Source organism: Corvus brachyrhynchos, unplaced genomic scaffold (genome assembly GCF_000691975.1).
Source record: "Corvus brachyrhynchos isolate BGI_N302 unplaced genomic scaffold, ASM69197v1 scaffold80, whole genome shotgun sequence".
In the NCBI taxonomy this organism is placed as follows: Eukaryota; Metazoa; Chordata; class Aves; order Passeriformes; family Corvidae; genus Corvus; species Corvus brachyrhynchos.
In genome coordinates this window covers 7,448,363-7,464,596 of record NW_008236769.1, presented here as the reverse complement: position 1 = coordinate 7,464,596, position 16,234 = coordinate 7,448,363, and the positions used below count along the sequence as shown (strand labels likewise).

General features: G+C 38.2%; 1 protein-coding gene across 1 annotated transcript in view; it reads right to left on the bottom strand.

The window, feature by feature from the left end:
* The window catches only part of STK32B (serine/threonine kinase 32B), a 134,127-nt gene extending 118,246 nt beyond the window's left edge, over positions 1–15,881 (bottom strand). The window contains exons 1-2 of the mRNA XM_017727628.1: positions 15,806–15,881; positions 7,951–8,102 (exon numbers count right to left, since the gene is read on the bottom strand). Coding sequence (XP_017583117.1) covers positions 7,951–8,069 — 119 coding nt within the window. The 5' untranslated portion in view covers positions 8,070–8,102; positions 15,806–15,881. The remainder of the gene's footprint in view (positions 1–7,950; positions 8,103–15,805) is intronic.
* Positions 15,882–16,234: the final 353 nt, after the last annotated feature.

The window sequence follows — 16,234 nt, the reverse complement described above, 5'->3', positions numbered from 1 at the left end:
ACATCTAAGTGCTTTCCTTCTTTCTTTCACACCTCATTAGGTTGAGAGTACCAAAACCCCGCTCTCATGCTCTCTTGAGAATAACCCTGCCACAGCACTGGAGCTCTGCATCCACCCAAAAGGAATAATACTCATCCCTGCCATAAATGTGCAGAGGATTACTGCAGCTGTCTACACCACAAACCTGAGACATGGCCAAGGCTCCCTCCAAGCTCAAGAGGGTCTGCTTTGGGTAGCAGGTACCCCCCTGTGAAGGCAGAACAAGGTAAGTATTGCAAATTCATAAGAGAAACATGACTGGAAATGAAAATTTTTAAAACAGATGAGATTATTTTTCTCAGAAGTTTGATTTTTATCAATATTTATAGTAGGACTCCTCTTGCAGTGAAAGCTTTCTGTGAGAAAAGTTTATTGGGGTCAGCAAATAAAGTGTGTGTCTCAGTAAGAATGATCCAGACGCTCCTAAGGGTCTTGGCAGGCAGCGAGACACACAGGAGATGAAATATCTCGTGCAGCAGTTTCTAATGCAAAAAAGATCAAAACTTAAACTATGCTAAAGGCCAATTCCTGCTTTTAAGAGGAATGTATTAAAGTTGAGCCTAAAGATATATATTTCAAGGTGACAGCAATTTCTCACAGGAAATAATTAGTCACCAGAACAAAATTTATCCAGACAGTGTCCCAATACTGTTAATTATTATCTTAGGGTATTAAAATCAGCACAAAAAATAAATAACTGTTGGATCACGCATTCATCAGTTGGTGATAATGTTACAGCTAACATTGATTTAGCACAAACACCCAGAGGTTGCCAGCTGGCAGTGTTGAGTCCGATGTAATTTCCACAGCTAGAAATAATATCCTGAACATTTACAACTGAAGTCAAATCTTTTCCATACTCTCTTCTTCCAATTATCTTACCCTTCCTGCTGCCTCATCACCTTTCCCTGCCCTTTTTCCATCATTATCTCTTCTAAGGCTCTAAAGAACAGAAAATGTTTTCAGTCTCTTTCAATATCTTCTCCTATTTCAGATTTACATTAATGCAGTGAAGAACTGATCTAGCTATTTGAGGAAAGCACTCACCCTTTGCTTTGTCTATAGCAAAAATAATTCACCCATCTAAGATCTGTACAAGATGCTAAATATATCTTTCTCCCTTGATTTAAGATCTCTTCTTGGCTGGAATAAAAACTTAGACACTGTCAGATACCTGAAATGGACCATGATTACATGGCCTGGCATTCATGACCTCAGCTAAATTCACAAAAGAAACACATGTTGCATCAATAAACATGTCAGTGACTGTTGTCCAAATGCACTAAGACCAAATGGCACAAAAATGCCTGCACCTGGTCAGCTCCCAAACCCAGGGAGATGTGGGTTTGCAAGCTGCCTACCTACTGGGAGCAATCTGGCTGCCCCTGGGGCTCCTCTGGGATGATGCTCATGCCCCAGCCCACAGCAAGGCTGGGAGCAGGCCTAGAAACATTTTGCAACATGAAATACTGGGTTTGAGAGCCCAGAAAGGATACCTAGTTCGAAGTTACTGGTATAGACATAGCCAATGAGGACAACATCATAGTTTTGCTCCACATAAACCAGACTTGGAGCAGCTGGGTATAACCAAAGGGAGTGAAGAGCATTGAGCATCTTCATTACTCTCCAGGAAAACTGAATCTGTGTCAGGATGGTTTCGTTACCTTTTTGGGATCCACCACATACTATGAAGACAGACATCAGTGCAGGTTACCTTTCCTTTTCAGCACGGGGCTGTCAGGACAGTAGCAAACACCCAGCCTGCGTCCTAGCAGGAAACAACACAACCCCACTGCTCCCTTCCAGAAACATAAAGCAATTTTTCTGTTAGATCATGAACTTTACTCACAGCCTTTATTGTGGTGTCTCATGAAGCTCAGAAAGCCAGTCACACCACTTGTCAGAAAAGAAATTTTGAATCCCCCCATAAAATCTCTTCATTCCAGATTAGGCTTCCTATATCATGGCAAGTTAAGCAGCCACAAGACCACAGCCACTAAGCAAGCTCACCTGAGACTGACCTAAACTACCTCCTTTTGTTGCCTCTGATAGGTAACTGGTGCTCCTTGGTTGGTCATTTTCATCTCCACCCAGCAGTAAAACACTTGGTCAGGTGTTCTTGCTTCCCTAAGTTTGTAGATTTATGTACATTTTTGATGCCAACCTGAGGAGCAAAGCCATGCTATGGTGCAGTACAAGGTGACATCGTTCCCAAAATATTCTAGAAAGAGCACCTTCACAGGGAAGTGTTAATGTCCAGTTATGCATCTGTAAATGTGCATACATTAAGCAACCCATCCAACCCTTGAGACTGAACAAATAATTTCTTGTCTCCAGAATCCTTTTTTTTTCCTCTTTTTTAACTTCTCTTTCTTTTGAAGGCACGTTGGGGTATTAGATGAATTCAGAAACGCATGAACATTTTTGCTGCAATGTGTGTTCTTCACTTTTCACTGATTTGAAACTTGGCTTTACTGTAGCTGGTAACAGTAATGTACTTTTGTGGGTCTGTCATGGAATACATGCAGTTTCTGCAGACTGATGAGTTAAAAGAAAAATACATCGCAGTATACAGCCACTCTGAGAATGCAGCTAACACTTCTACATGGCTTGTTAAATAAATCAAACATATTGTTTTGTCTATACTAGGAAAATGACCTATAAGCTGACAAAAGTAAATGGTTATCCTTCTCCCTCTGCTGCTTTAGAAAATGTTCTGACAAGTTAAAAAAATTTAGCAAGGCTATTAAAAATAAGATCACTTCAATGTTTCAAAACTTTTGAGAAATGATCCAATTTTTTTTCAGTTTTTTCAGTTCTACATCAGCATAGAAACCACTTTGATACATTAGGTTTTTTTGCAAAAAAATTTCTGTCTTTTGTGGTAAGCCTTGTTGTTTTCAGAGCTTTCAGAGTAGATGCTTCAAACATCTCCTTGTGTTTGAGGACAAGTCACATAATACCAAACCTACCGGCAGTGGTACATGGCAAGTAACCTGGCTCTTGTCTCAGTCCTAATGCACGTTGTAAGAAATGTATTTAAAATATGAATACATTCAGGAACACCACGCATCTTGCCCAGGGGACACTCAGGTATCTGGGGAAGGATGAACATGGATAAAATGCTGAATATTAGAGAGGAACAGTCTCGAGGTAGGACCAAGTTGGCAGCTGACATTTCCACAGCCCATCCATCTATGCTTGAAATACCCAGGCCAAAAAAAGTTCTGATAAAAAACAGACTGAATTTTATTTTAAGAAGGAATCTCTATTATCAGAAATGCCTCTAATGGTGATAAAACTGGCTTTAAGCATTTATTCAATTTCATTTCTAAAATGAAGGTTATAAATCAACCCCAAACCCTTCCTGAAAAACACTGTTATCCTCCAAGCCTTTATGAGCATTTACAGAAGAGTAATTCCTTTCTGTGTCAGATGTTATGAAAGACAGTTCATACTTCAAATAATGTGACTTATAGGTTGAGATTGTGAAGTTAAATTTAATAAAGCTCAGAGAAGATGCATGAGCCTCAAAAAGCCTTTTAATAGAGATCTTTGAGAGTTGAGATGCTACCCTTTTTTTATATGAGCTGCTCTGTATTCTTGTGTAAGCTGTGGTTACTGATAGATCCAGCAGAACTACCCACCACAGAATGTTCACCCTCTTTCCTCTTCTTTTTCTCTCCACAAGAATTTAACTGATGACAGATTGTATGCACATACCTCATTACTTTCTTCAGTTATCATGAAAAACTAAAGGACTTTCCAGTATTCATGTTTGTTTCTTGAATTGCCAACTTTTATTTTTGATGATGTAATTTCTCAAACAAAGATTAACGTGCTTGGTTAGTATTCCCTTTTGTTCAAGGAGTTGTTGGGAGATTTATTACTATTTTAATTTTATTTTGAAGACCAGATGATAAACTTTTGAGAATCAGCTGTTCTTGTTGATGCCATGAAGATTTTTGCCTTTTCTTTTATACCCCTGTTATACCTTTTTACACCTTCTGTATTCCTAGTGCTTTTTGCCTACATCCTTGGACTTGTTTGTCAAGCTAAGAGACTAAACATTTTAGAAGATTCATAGTTAGGGATCAGTGTGCCCCAGACCCCAAGGTCCTCTCCAGAACATATTCTGTAAACTAAGATAGAACCATCCAGGGGAAGGTTCCTTGGGGAGGGGGGGCTCACTTGAGCCTCTCATTGGGGAATCTTTGATAGATATGCTAATTAGAAAAGCCTATAACGTCATACCCAATGTTGGGGGGGACACGAGAAGAGAGAAACGGACACACAGATAGAGATAGATTCGGCGGTGTGCATCTCGATGCATATGACCTGGACGTGTACACCTAAGGATCCTTAAAATAAATACCAAGGTAAAATCCCTTTTCCCCTTCTAACCATGTATGCCTCTTGATTTTAAGACCAGGAAAAGGCATCATTGTCAGGGACAGTCCCACAAACACATGCTAAGGTTACCATGACAGAATTTCCTCCAAATATACTTTTCAGCTTTGATTTAGGATTTGATATTTTGAATTGAAAGATTCAACTTTTCTTAATTTCAACTCAGCCTAATGCAAAAAAAAAAAAAAAGAAAAAAAAAAAAAAGGACACCGAAATTGTTCCTACAGGATACTTTAGGAAAAATAAAAGTGTTTTGATTTCTGGATTTTAGTTACCAAATCATACCTTAGACAGGATTCCTGAAAACTGATATGAGCCCTGAGAGAGTGTGATAGAGGCTGGAAAGCCAGCCTAGGCCAGAAGAACCTTGTCATTTAAACAAGCTGCTGCTGTGTTATTCCCCATACAGCAGGACATAACTGGTTTTTGTTAAATTACTATTCCAGTTCCTGAAACAATACAGCGTTAGTGGCTCCTGTTACAGTCCCTTTGTACATTTACAGTGCAATTAACAAAACAAACAACAAAATCTAACTCTGAAACTAATCTAGCTGCAATTACTACAGAAAAAATGCAGATTCAACTGTTTCCTTCCATTAGCATGTCAGGAATTGACTCATAAGAGGAAAATTCATGGATTTGTGTTAATCATCTAATACAAGTTATAACTACAATGTAAACATATTTGGTGCAAATTATTATTGCATCTAAATTTCAAGTAAAAATACATTAAACAGGATGCTAGTTCACCTACAATCAATGAAAATGTTATTTTAAGACATTATTTCTGGGAATATATTTAAGGACTATTCCATTCATACTTGCATTGTTCCTTTTCTCAAACTACATTTGAAATGTAGTTTCAAATATTAAATAAATGAAATACAATTCGTATGTTTAAAAGCTTCATATGGCTTAGTGTTAACAGAACAGATGTGACCATTATTCACAGATCACTTATGGTTTTTGTGATTTGCCCTTGTTGCAGTTCAATAACAAAAATCATTATTTGAAGATAATGCATAGAATGTCTTGAAATTCAGGTGAAATTTGAGACAGAGAAGTCAGAAGTCTGGAACATGCTACTGTAGCCTGCAAATGTAGACACTCCAGAAATATATCAGAAGTTATTCTAATTCATTTAGGATTGTTCAAGGCTAATTTTTATAGAAACATATTATGAGCCTGATACGAGGAAAGACCTATTTGGGGTAGACTAGATTAATTTTGGGAAGGCTCAGGCTCAAGATTTCCCTTTGCTATCCCAGGGTGAAATACAGGTTCTCCAGCAGTTCAGTAGCTCACACTGGAGTCAGGGCTTTGAATCACCAAACATTTAAATGTGCAGTGTTTGAGGTGAACACTTCAGGTGAAAATAATAAGGGTCAATGAAATTATTTTTTGGAAAAATTTCTACAGTTCTGATAGTGTTAGTCCAAGTCCCTGAATGTCAGTAGAGCCTCATACAGAATCATAGAGTCACAGAATATCCTGAGTTGGAAGGGACCCAAAAGGATCATCAAGTGCAACTCCTGGCCCTGCACAGAATCAACCCGAAAGTCACACCATGTGCCTGAGAGCATTGTCCAAATGCTTCTTGAACTCTGTCAGGCTTGATGCTGTGGCCACTCCCCTGGGGAGCCTGTTCCAGTGCCCAACCACCCTCTGGGTGAAGAACCTTTTCCTAATATCAAACCTAAGCCTCCCCTGCCTCAACTTCATGATGTTTCCTCAAGTCCTGTCACCAGCCATGAGAGTGAAGAGATCAGTACTTGTAGATACATTGGTTAACTATAACCATAGCTAGAGACATCAAATATAAAACATGGTTAGTGCACTGAAGCATCTTGAATAGTGTCCTGTATGCCTGAAATGTTTTGTTAGCTCCAGAGTACTATATTTCTCTTTCATTTTCTGCATTTCTCATACACACATATAGTACAACATTTGAGTCTTGAGATCCTGTGACAGTACCTTAGAAGTGCAGGAAGGATAAAAAGCATCATAATGCCTAATACCATTTTAAAATATTGCTTATTTCAAGTTTAATATTTGGCATGGAAAAAGAAAAAGAGAAACAATATTTATCATCTGATTATAATTCTGTTATGGGAATCTAGCATTGTTTTTGTTTCACAATAAATATTTGATCTTCAGTCTTTCAACACTGTTATGTTTATCTCTCAGACCACATTAACTTATGACTGTTTCGGTACAGTGTGTAGTTACACAGTGGAAACTTCCATACCTCCTGATAAAGAACAAAAGTTAGTGGGATTTCAAGAAAGGTAGACAAATGCATAACAGAGAAATCCACAGGCTCCTAGGCACAGATATGGTATATCTTTGGTCAAGAAATCCCAAGACTACAGGTTGCTGGAACCTTGGAAAATATACTGGAAAAGTTTTGTATTATAGTCACAATGTTTATATCTTTTTCTTTAAGCCTTCAACAGGGTATTAGATTAGCTCAGATCATTCATGTCAAGTGGAGATCACACACATATATATATGTATATATATATATAATTAGGTCATTTTGGAACCAATTTTGTGTTCAAATGCTTTGCTGTTATAACAGAGTGCAATTATACTAAAGCTGTGTTCACTCAAGACAGAACACAATTTGGCTTTTAATTGAAAAGGTGAAAAGTGCTAACCTGGCACCAGGAGTGAGCTAAGGGATGGCCAAAACACTGACCTCAAGTAAGGCAGCTAAAACTCACAAAACACAAGATCAAGTGTGCATTGTGACCATCAAGCTATTCACAAAGAGAACAATTTTATTATCATAATGATTTATGTCCCCTCCACCTTTTTATTTTCTGAATGATATAGGTCATTAGAAAAGGAGGAAAACTCTGCATCCCATTACTACTATCACTATGAAAGCCAACGAGTATTATCACACTACATAAGAGCCAGCAAATACTTTAAGCTGGTGGTATAGTTGACACTAGTCATTGCTTGACCAGCATTTTCTCACACTCATATGTGACCAAGAGATTCAGTGGCTAGCATGGAGAAGATAAGGGAAATTCCAGGGGACAAAAAGACACTTTTCTGCTGTCCTGTGTCAGTAATTTTTAGAAAGTAACTGAGTTTTGACTTTTCTCTGAATCAACTCAAGAAAAAAAATTAAATGAATTATTGGTTTTGATATTCCATGGCTTTATGAAAGATGTTTAATCCAGGTATTATCACAGATAAATGATGAAGCTGGACAGGACAACACATTTCCACACACTGCTGTAACAGTTTGGAGAGAAACCAAACCAGAAATGAACAGATGAATATGATGCTTAAATATTCCAATTAAAAAAGACACCTTAAAATATTAATGACAAAAAAAAATTCTCTGTGAAACCTTAATACCTTTAACAAAGGAGGTCACCAAAAATCTTTTGTTCTTTTCAGCTTTCCAGCCTTACATAATCTGAACAGATTCAGCAACAAGGAGAAAATGAGAAATCCTTGAAAGCATTTTAAAGATTTTCTTACCACAGATTGACTAGGAAGGGATGTTCCAGGCCTTGCATTATCTGTAGCTCCCGGAAAACATTGCGAACTTCATCTCTCTCAATGCACTTCTGTTTATTCATATACTTCATGGCATACATTTTCTTGGTGTCTCTCTTCTGTACAATGCACACCTAATTGGCAGCAAAGTAAAAGAAAAATTTTGACACCTTAAGAAAGTGAATTCAATTGTGACTTTGAATAAAAGGATTCTTTAATGATAATTCACTAATTCAGATCTGGATACTACAGCTGAGTAACACCTTCGTAAGTTCACTTCACAGCTCTGCAGGATTCTTTGTAATAGGTTAAAAATTAACAAAAAACCAACCCAACCCTGCATAAGAACAAATGGGGACCCAGAAAAGTGTCTGATTTTCAGAAGTTACATGGTAAAGCTGAGAGGAGTATATGCCAATGGCTGAAATCACATGCTATTTTATTAGTCAGAGAAATTATTGCCTCCTGCCTAGGAAAATGCGCAATCATTGTCCTCATTCCCACAAGTCAATACTCACATCTTGATTACTGCATCATAAACCTTGCCTGTGTTACCGAGGCTCAATATTTCATCAAATATCAGAATTATGCTCCCTTAATTATTGTTGAAAAGAAAAAAAAATTTTATACAGATATTCATCAATTCATCATAATATTTCTGAATTCATGAGAGACCATTACAATGATTTACTCTCTGGCAGTAAACTTCTATGATTTTACTTTATCTTCCTCTTCCTTTTTTTTTTTTTTGAAAGAAGTCAAATAATGTAAATGCATGAAGAAAATCTTAGTCAAGAGAACTCCCATGGGAAGTCTAGATTGTTTTTTGTCATGGTAGTTTACCTTGAGAATGGAGCTGGAGAGTGTCACAAGCACCACAACCAAGCATCAGGTTAAGTACAATTTTTGGCAACACAGAAATAGACAATTGTTCTGAATGTACTGCAAACATCTGACAGGTATCACAGGTCTGTAGTGTCTAAGTTCAAAGGTATTCTGGATTCACTTGGTGTGGGAATTATTTTTTTATTTGTATATTTATGTACGTACACACACATACACATACATGCTCCCATATACGCACAAAAAAATTATAATATGCACTCTTGAAATTTGTGCTCAGAGATCAGATTATAACATGGTGACAGCCAAAAAGAAATCCTTTATGTCCGAGTTGTATTTTAAGGAACTTATGCACTCAATATTTAGAAACAATCAGGAGTAACTAAGGCAACTTCCCACAGCTGAAATTAGGAAGAACAGGGCCAGCGAAGCCAAACCACATATGTTTCTCTGAAACTCTATTTTCATAAAATGTGTCCTTGAGCTCAAATCTACTCCAAATAGCAGAGTTAATAGAGTACCTTTAACCTATAATGATAAGGCATGATTAAGCAGAGTTTCTAATTACCTTTCCTAATATCAGGAGGTGTTCTGCTATTAAGGAAAACATGGATAGTAACATTTTGTTTTGAGCCCATCAGTTTTGCACAATGGTGAGTACTGAAGTTTTGTTTCATTTTTCACCTTGGACTGTTATGAAAAATCTGAATATTGTTGATGCCCTTAAGATAACTAAAGGTTCACATTTATATGGAAAGAACCCTGCCTGTGGAACAATGGGGATTTGTGTTTGGCCTTTTGGAGGAAGAAAAAGTAGCAACTGGGATAGAGCTGAAACTGAGTGGGAAAAGAAGGGACAGAAATGAATTTTTCAAGCTCCCACAGGTCCTTCAAAAGCCTAAGCAATATTTTTAGGGGCAAATCCTGACATCCTGTCTTAGAATATGTGGAGACTCCATTTTAGCGAGTACATTATAAAGTACAACAGTTGGGGATTTTAGCTCAGAACCTAAGTCCAGGAGTTCAGTCATGTACATTAGTTTGCATCATGATTTTCATGTACTACTTGGCCAAGAGTTAGGTGTTTGCAGAAGTCTCCTGTTCCATTACAGTAAAAACCTCCCTACTGAAGGGTTGACTAGAGAGACTGCTGAGAGAATGGGGTTTTACCCAGCTGAAAATTACATGTTTGACCGATGTGGCAAACCAAGATCACATGCAGAATCTACGTATGTAATGTAAACAGATTTTGAAACACTACTGTGACTCCAGAAGGCATTCAGTTCTCTTACCTGGCAGTAAAGACAAGGGTGTTCAGCACAGCTGAAACAGACTTTCTGTTGTTGGTAGAAGCTTGTCTAACACACAGCTTCAAGGCAGAATGATAGTAAACATTTTCTAGCAATGTGTACCTATGCAAATCTTCTAGCATGGTTACAAAATCAATAGGATTTTCATTAATATGATAAAGCTACTTCGTACTAAAAATCAGGAAACACAACCTGCATCCATTTTGATGTTATTGTGAAAAATGCCTGACATTGCTATGACAGCACTGGATCATAGTGGAGATCCTCCCTGGCACTTCTACCTGCTGGATGTCAGCTCTTCTCCTGAGCAGGACATCAACAGATTGAAACTTTCCACTAATGCAAGAAAGAAAGGAAAAGCCCTCGAGCTCTTCTCACATGTGCAGACTTAATGGAAATGTTTAAGTTGGGGGGTTTTTTTGTTCCAAAGGAGCAATTTTAAAATAGGGATAAAAAGGTGCTCTGGCACCTCAACAAAAAAATTCTGTGATGATTCATTATGATGAAAGTCTGTGCAGAGCTGCCTTATTTACATGTATCAGTATGGAAGCCTGTCACACTCACATTCTCTTTCCATTTTCCTGTGAATATCATTTACCAAAGCCCAGACAGTATGATGATTCAGAGCAAATATGGGTTGTGAACTCAACAACTATCCAGCTTCACAGTCAGCAGAGAGGGACAGGAACATCCATCTCCACATAAGTTACAGATGTAAACAGATACAGGGGACTATCTCTGTACCTGGGAGGGTTTCCCTTCTAATGTGCCCTAAAGAGACTGCAGATTACTGGATTGGATACAGGCATCTGTGTAGTTTAAAGGCAGGCATTATGAATCCCTGCTACTTTTCTCTGGAATAGTATAGTGCTATTTTTAAAAATCTCTTGTGAAAATATTCCCTTTCTAAAGAGGTTTTGTTAACATAGTTGTTATCACAGGGTGGTGTCTTTTGTTATTTCTATTAGAATGTAACAGTGAGCTGCCTTAAAACCTATCAAGTTAAAAGAAATTTCAACAGAGAGTGACTTGGAGCCATTTCCCCTCAAATCTGGGGAAGGAAGCCAATAGGTTATGGCTGTAGGGCTAAGCTTCATTTTTCAAGAGCAACATGTGCTGTGGTCCACTTCTAAACTACCTTCTTGGATTTCCTCTGATTTCGCAAGCAGAAAACAGAGAACCTACAAATCAGGTTTAATCTGCAGATTAAGAGGTCACACAGACACAGTGCTGTTGGTGACAAACTGCCCTATAGGCTATTGCAGAGTTTAGCAAGTGAAGTGAGAGATCATGCTGAGTAAAACTGGGGCAGAATTTGCTACAGGTTTGCTGAAGGAAGCTGCATAATGCTGTATAGGTTTGAGCAGCCGTGGGTAGTTTCAACAAAGTTCTTCCCAGAACAAAAGATGGGGATGGCTGAAATATCAGACTTGCTGTAAAACTTGCTGTAAAACACTCCTGTTTCCCACTAGAAGAGACTTATAGCTGCTATGTACATGGTCTGGAAAGAACAAGGTGTACTTAGTCTCAGTTTTGGTCTGAATTTGGCACGTGAGTACTTAGACCTCTCAGACTGCCACCTGATGTAGTTTCACAGCAGGTCATAAAAGAGGAGAGATACAAAACCCACAGCCAGAGAAACCTCTGCACAAAGTCACTGTTAGGTGGAGAGCTGGAAGCTGGAGCACATACTCACCCATGCTCCTGTATGATATTATGCATCTTATGTCAGTAGATGAGATGGGGCAGCTACAGCTGCCATGAGGAATGACAGCCCAGCAGAGCGGCTGTGGCACTGCTTGGGCAGAAGAACTCACCCCAACACAGAGGACTACAAGACAGAAATCAGATCTATCCTTCACACTCCAGGTGGGAATTGATGAATCTGCTATTGAGCATTTGCCTGAAATACTGCTACCCTGTCTGTTCTACCCATGTGCTCTGAAAAAATCGTTCTCATAGTCTTAGTGTACAAGCAGAGCTGGAAAAATTTACACAAAGAGGCTGGAGAATGGATATCATAAGTTTGTCTTTATGCTGCCAGGGAATTTCCTTTAAACAGGGAGATTCATTCCCAGATTCCCCTGAGCAAAGCATGACATCTGGAGCAGCTGAAGCATCTGCTTAGTATCCTTTCATATTAACTCAAGCTAAAAAATGGGTTGTTACACTGTCAAACAATATTAATACTCTGCAGTTGTGTGCTATGTTGCTTTTAGGATAGCAGCATATTTTTTCTGAAATATTTTGCATATTATTTACTAAAGTACCCTCAATCAGTGCAGACGTGGTTCTGGGCTCCCATCTGGTTTACAGCACTGTAATTTCAATTACTTCATCACAGGAAGTCACTGTTTTATACAACCAAATTATCAGAACTAAGTCTTGTGTCTCAGCATCTTAGACAAACAAGAGAGAGTTTGTACATTGAAATTATAATTTGAATTTAATTTAAGGAGGTCAGATTGTTCAATATACCTACTCCCACGAACAGAGAACTCAAAGAAAATTGGTACTATAATATCTCTGAGAACTAGTTGTTACACCTGAATACAAATTATTTTGCAGCAGTAACCCTGCAATTACATGGTTATTGTTGCAGTAAAGGACAATGAGAATTCTTGTATTTCAATCCTCATTGGTTTTGTACAGATTGGATGATCTTCAAATATATAATTTTTTGCAGTATTTTGTTTGAGAAGAGTGATAGCTCTACATATAACAACATGGAAAAAAAATTAACCAGATTAAGCAGGAGAGAGTACTTCTAAGGTATCACATGCCTCTGCCTCTACTGTCTCTGCCCTTGCAAAGGGGCCCTCACCCTTCCACAGCATACAGGAAAATGAAACAAGCCTACGTATTTTATGAAGGCTTGTTGGTTGATTTTGATCCACTCTTCTCTATGGCATTCAGAAAACTCGTGAATATTTCTGTGATATTTCTAAAAACATCTAATTTTCTTACAGGTTTATATGAATGTGGTTCTTGTGAACCTGCTTTGGGGAATCTGCATTGGTGAAGATCCTGATCAATCCTGAGAGAACATGTTTTAAGTATGAGTTCCCTCTAAACTTAAATCCTTATTTTGCAGTTGTCAAATGCAACAGGAAAGTCCTTGGTGTAACAGGCCTTGTTTTTCCCAGATGAGTACAGGCTTCTGACGAATCACCTTGTTTTTCCTTCCATGGGCAAGGGAAAGAAAGCAGCCCATTTTAAAATGACCTATTATAACATAGCCAAAAGCACAACATGGTAAATCAGTCACCATTTCAAATGTCTGTCTCTGTGAGTCAGTCTTGCCTTTATTGTTCATTTAGAAGCCTCATTGCTGGCAACTTTTCCTATTATTGTCCTTCTGGAAGTACCTGGCAGCAGAAAATGTCAAAAAATGATGCAAGACTGTTAATCTCTATTGTTGGGTGTTTACTGCTTGGGGTCTGTTTTGCTCTAACATCTTGCAACATATAACACCATGTTCAGTATCACACTTACCTTAAACTGCCTGCTTCCTTTATGGCTCCTCTGCGGCCTTTTCTGTTTTCTGAGAGCAACAGGGTGTTTTAAGACATGCTCTATTTTTTTATTTTATTGCTCTTGGTTCAATATCTCCGTCTCTCTCTCTCTCAATATTTCTTAAATTACTCTGGTTGCTACAGCAACCTTAGGCCTCTGCAGGATATTTCTGCAGGAGATACCTGATATGGCAGAGCTGCTCAGCTCGCTCTTGTGCACAGAGCTCAAGGTGATGCTCAGCACCTCACCTCCTCCACTGGGGCTGGCTGCTTCAGCAGCTGTGATCTGTCCCCCTAGCTGGCTTCAGAAATCAGCTCCCTGCCTTCACTTTTGGCATTTTCAGGTCACAGTAGCACCATTTGCTGTTACAGGAATTCCTAGGCCATTTGGTATCAAATGCTTTGTATCTTAAGTGCGTGTCTTTTCTGAGAAGTGGCCACCTGCTTTCAGCTGCTGCCTCTGTACCCACTGCTTCTTAGGGACATGTCAAGAGCAGGTGCCATCTCATAGACACTGTTGCATATTTTTCAGAAAAAGATACATCACAGCAGTCTTGAGAAGGGTAGGAAATGGGTATGGAGAGAAGAAAAACCACGAGCATGCTCTTTTTTCTAGAAGCAAACAGGCTCACTCCAAAGGTGTCCTTTGAGAGCTCAGGTTTCACCAAGCAAGGGACAGATAAAGGAGGTGAGGTCTGAGCCTGCGTAGGACCATCACAGCCACAGCTTCTGTGTAAGCTGGTGGTTCTTTTGTTCAAGCCAAGTGACAGGCAAGCTGTGGCACAACGTGTGTGACCACTCACCAAGCAGCTGCCCGCACTCCTGGGCACGTGTAGACCTACCTGGTTGTATTATCTGTGCAGACAGACACTGGCACACACCTGGTATATCATCTGGTGCAGGTTCCAAGTACATTGGAAGAGGATAGGTTAGAAATTCTGACGAAATGGGTTTTATTTTAATATTAAAAATTTGCCAAGTAAATTCAGAAGCAGACAATTTTAAATATTCAAACCAAAAATGCTGATCTCTGATCTAAGTAGCTCTTCCTTTGTGACGGCTAGTATGATTCGGATATATCTTTAACTTCTTTTCCTGTACTTAACCTGCACTCTTGGACCTTTATTTAGTTTGGCATGGTATTCCATCTCTGTATTGCAATAATAAACAATCACAAATCTCTGCTGCCCTGATTTTTAAGGAGTTTTTAAGTACCATTTTGCCCAAGCAGCATATTCTTCTATTGACCTCAAAGAGGGTTTCTCTTGAAAATTACTGAATTGAATAAGGACCATGCCATGAAGGACCATGCTGTTCTGCAAGAAGTATTTCTAGCCTCTCTAAAATTAAAGTCATTGTTCTGCATTGGAGGCCAGCAAAATCCTTTGTGTGTTCTTAATGCATGACTACAGAAGCGCCTCACCAGCACTGAGCTGGCATATACTCAGGAATCGCTGAAATCAAGATCTAGACAGCTGTTGTTTGACCAGTTACCTGATCAAGTATCAGTTATATTTCACCTTCAGATGTATTCCTGTGAGGAATGGTTTCTAATATTTTTAAAATATGATTTTCTCTGACTTTGTGGCTTTGTATTTACCCATATTAAAATCTAAAACCTTGCTATAATCACTATTATAGGAAAGAAAGGTTGTCTACTCAAGTGTAAACAAACCATTAATCTTCTCTGTTTCAGAAAATCCTATTGAATTGAACAAACATTTACTCAATGATCATAATTATAGTGTATGTCAGTTTATACAGTCCCAAGAGGATTTAATCTATGTAAAGTGCCTTTAAAATACTGCAATTATTTTAAAGACACAAATAAGCTGAGATTTAAGAACAAGATCACTCTGGTGGACAGTCTAAAGAAGTAGTCTGCTCCTACCTTTTTATTCATTTTTGTTTTCAGGACAGATTTCTAAATTCTGCTAATCTCCACTGGGGATAATTAATTAGTATAATAATTTTTGCTCAATTAATTTTACTGAATGGATTATAATAGAAATATTTTTAATGAATAGTCAGACAGTTCATACTGGTTGTCAGATGTCTTTAAGAAGGAAAAGGCTACAAAACCTATATTCTTTTACCTTAATCAAGCCAGAAAACCACAAAAGTATTCCCTATTAAACTTTTAACTGTTAAAAATAAGTTGATTCTTACCTTTCCAAAACTCCCTTTCCCAATAGCCCGCAATATTTGGAAGTGGTCAAAGTTAACTGCAAAATAAAGGAGAGAAGAAAAGGAAAATAGTTTGTAGCATGCTAAGTCAGAATCAGAAATCAGACAAGAAAAGAAATTCCCGTGTGTCCAACTAACATCTTTTTACCATGTGGTATTCAATTTTTCTCTTAAAATACCAAATATACTTAATAGCTAGCAAAAAGGAAGTTTGCTTTAAAATGTGCTGCATTCATTTCGTCCATCAGTTCATCTTGCACCAATTCCTCCAGTGTCCACAATCTCCAGAAAGAAACATATCTCTGTCCTAACCAAGTAACGAGACAAGTTAGCATTATGCAGCCATTAGCAAAAACTGCTCAGCATTTTCCAGAAATACTGAGATCTATTAAAAGGACACTGAATAATTCA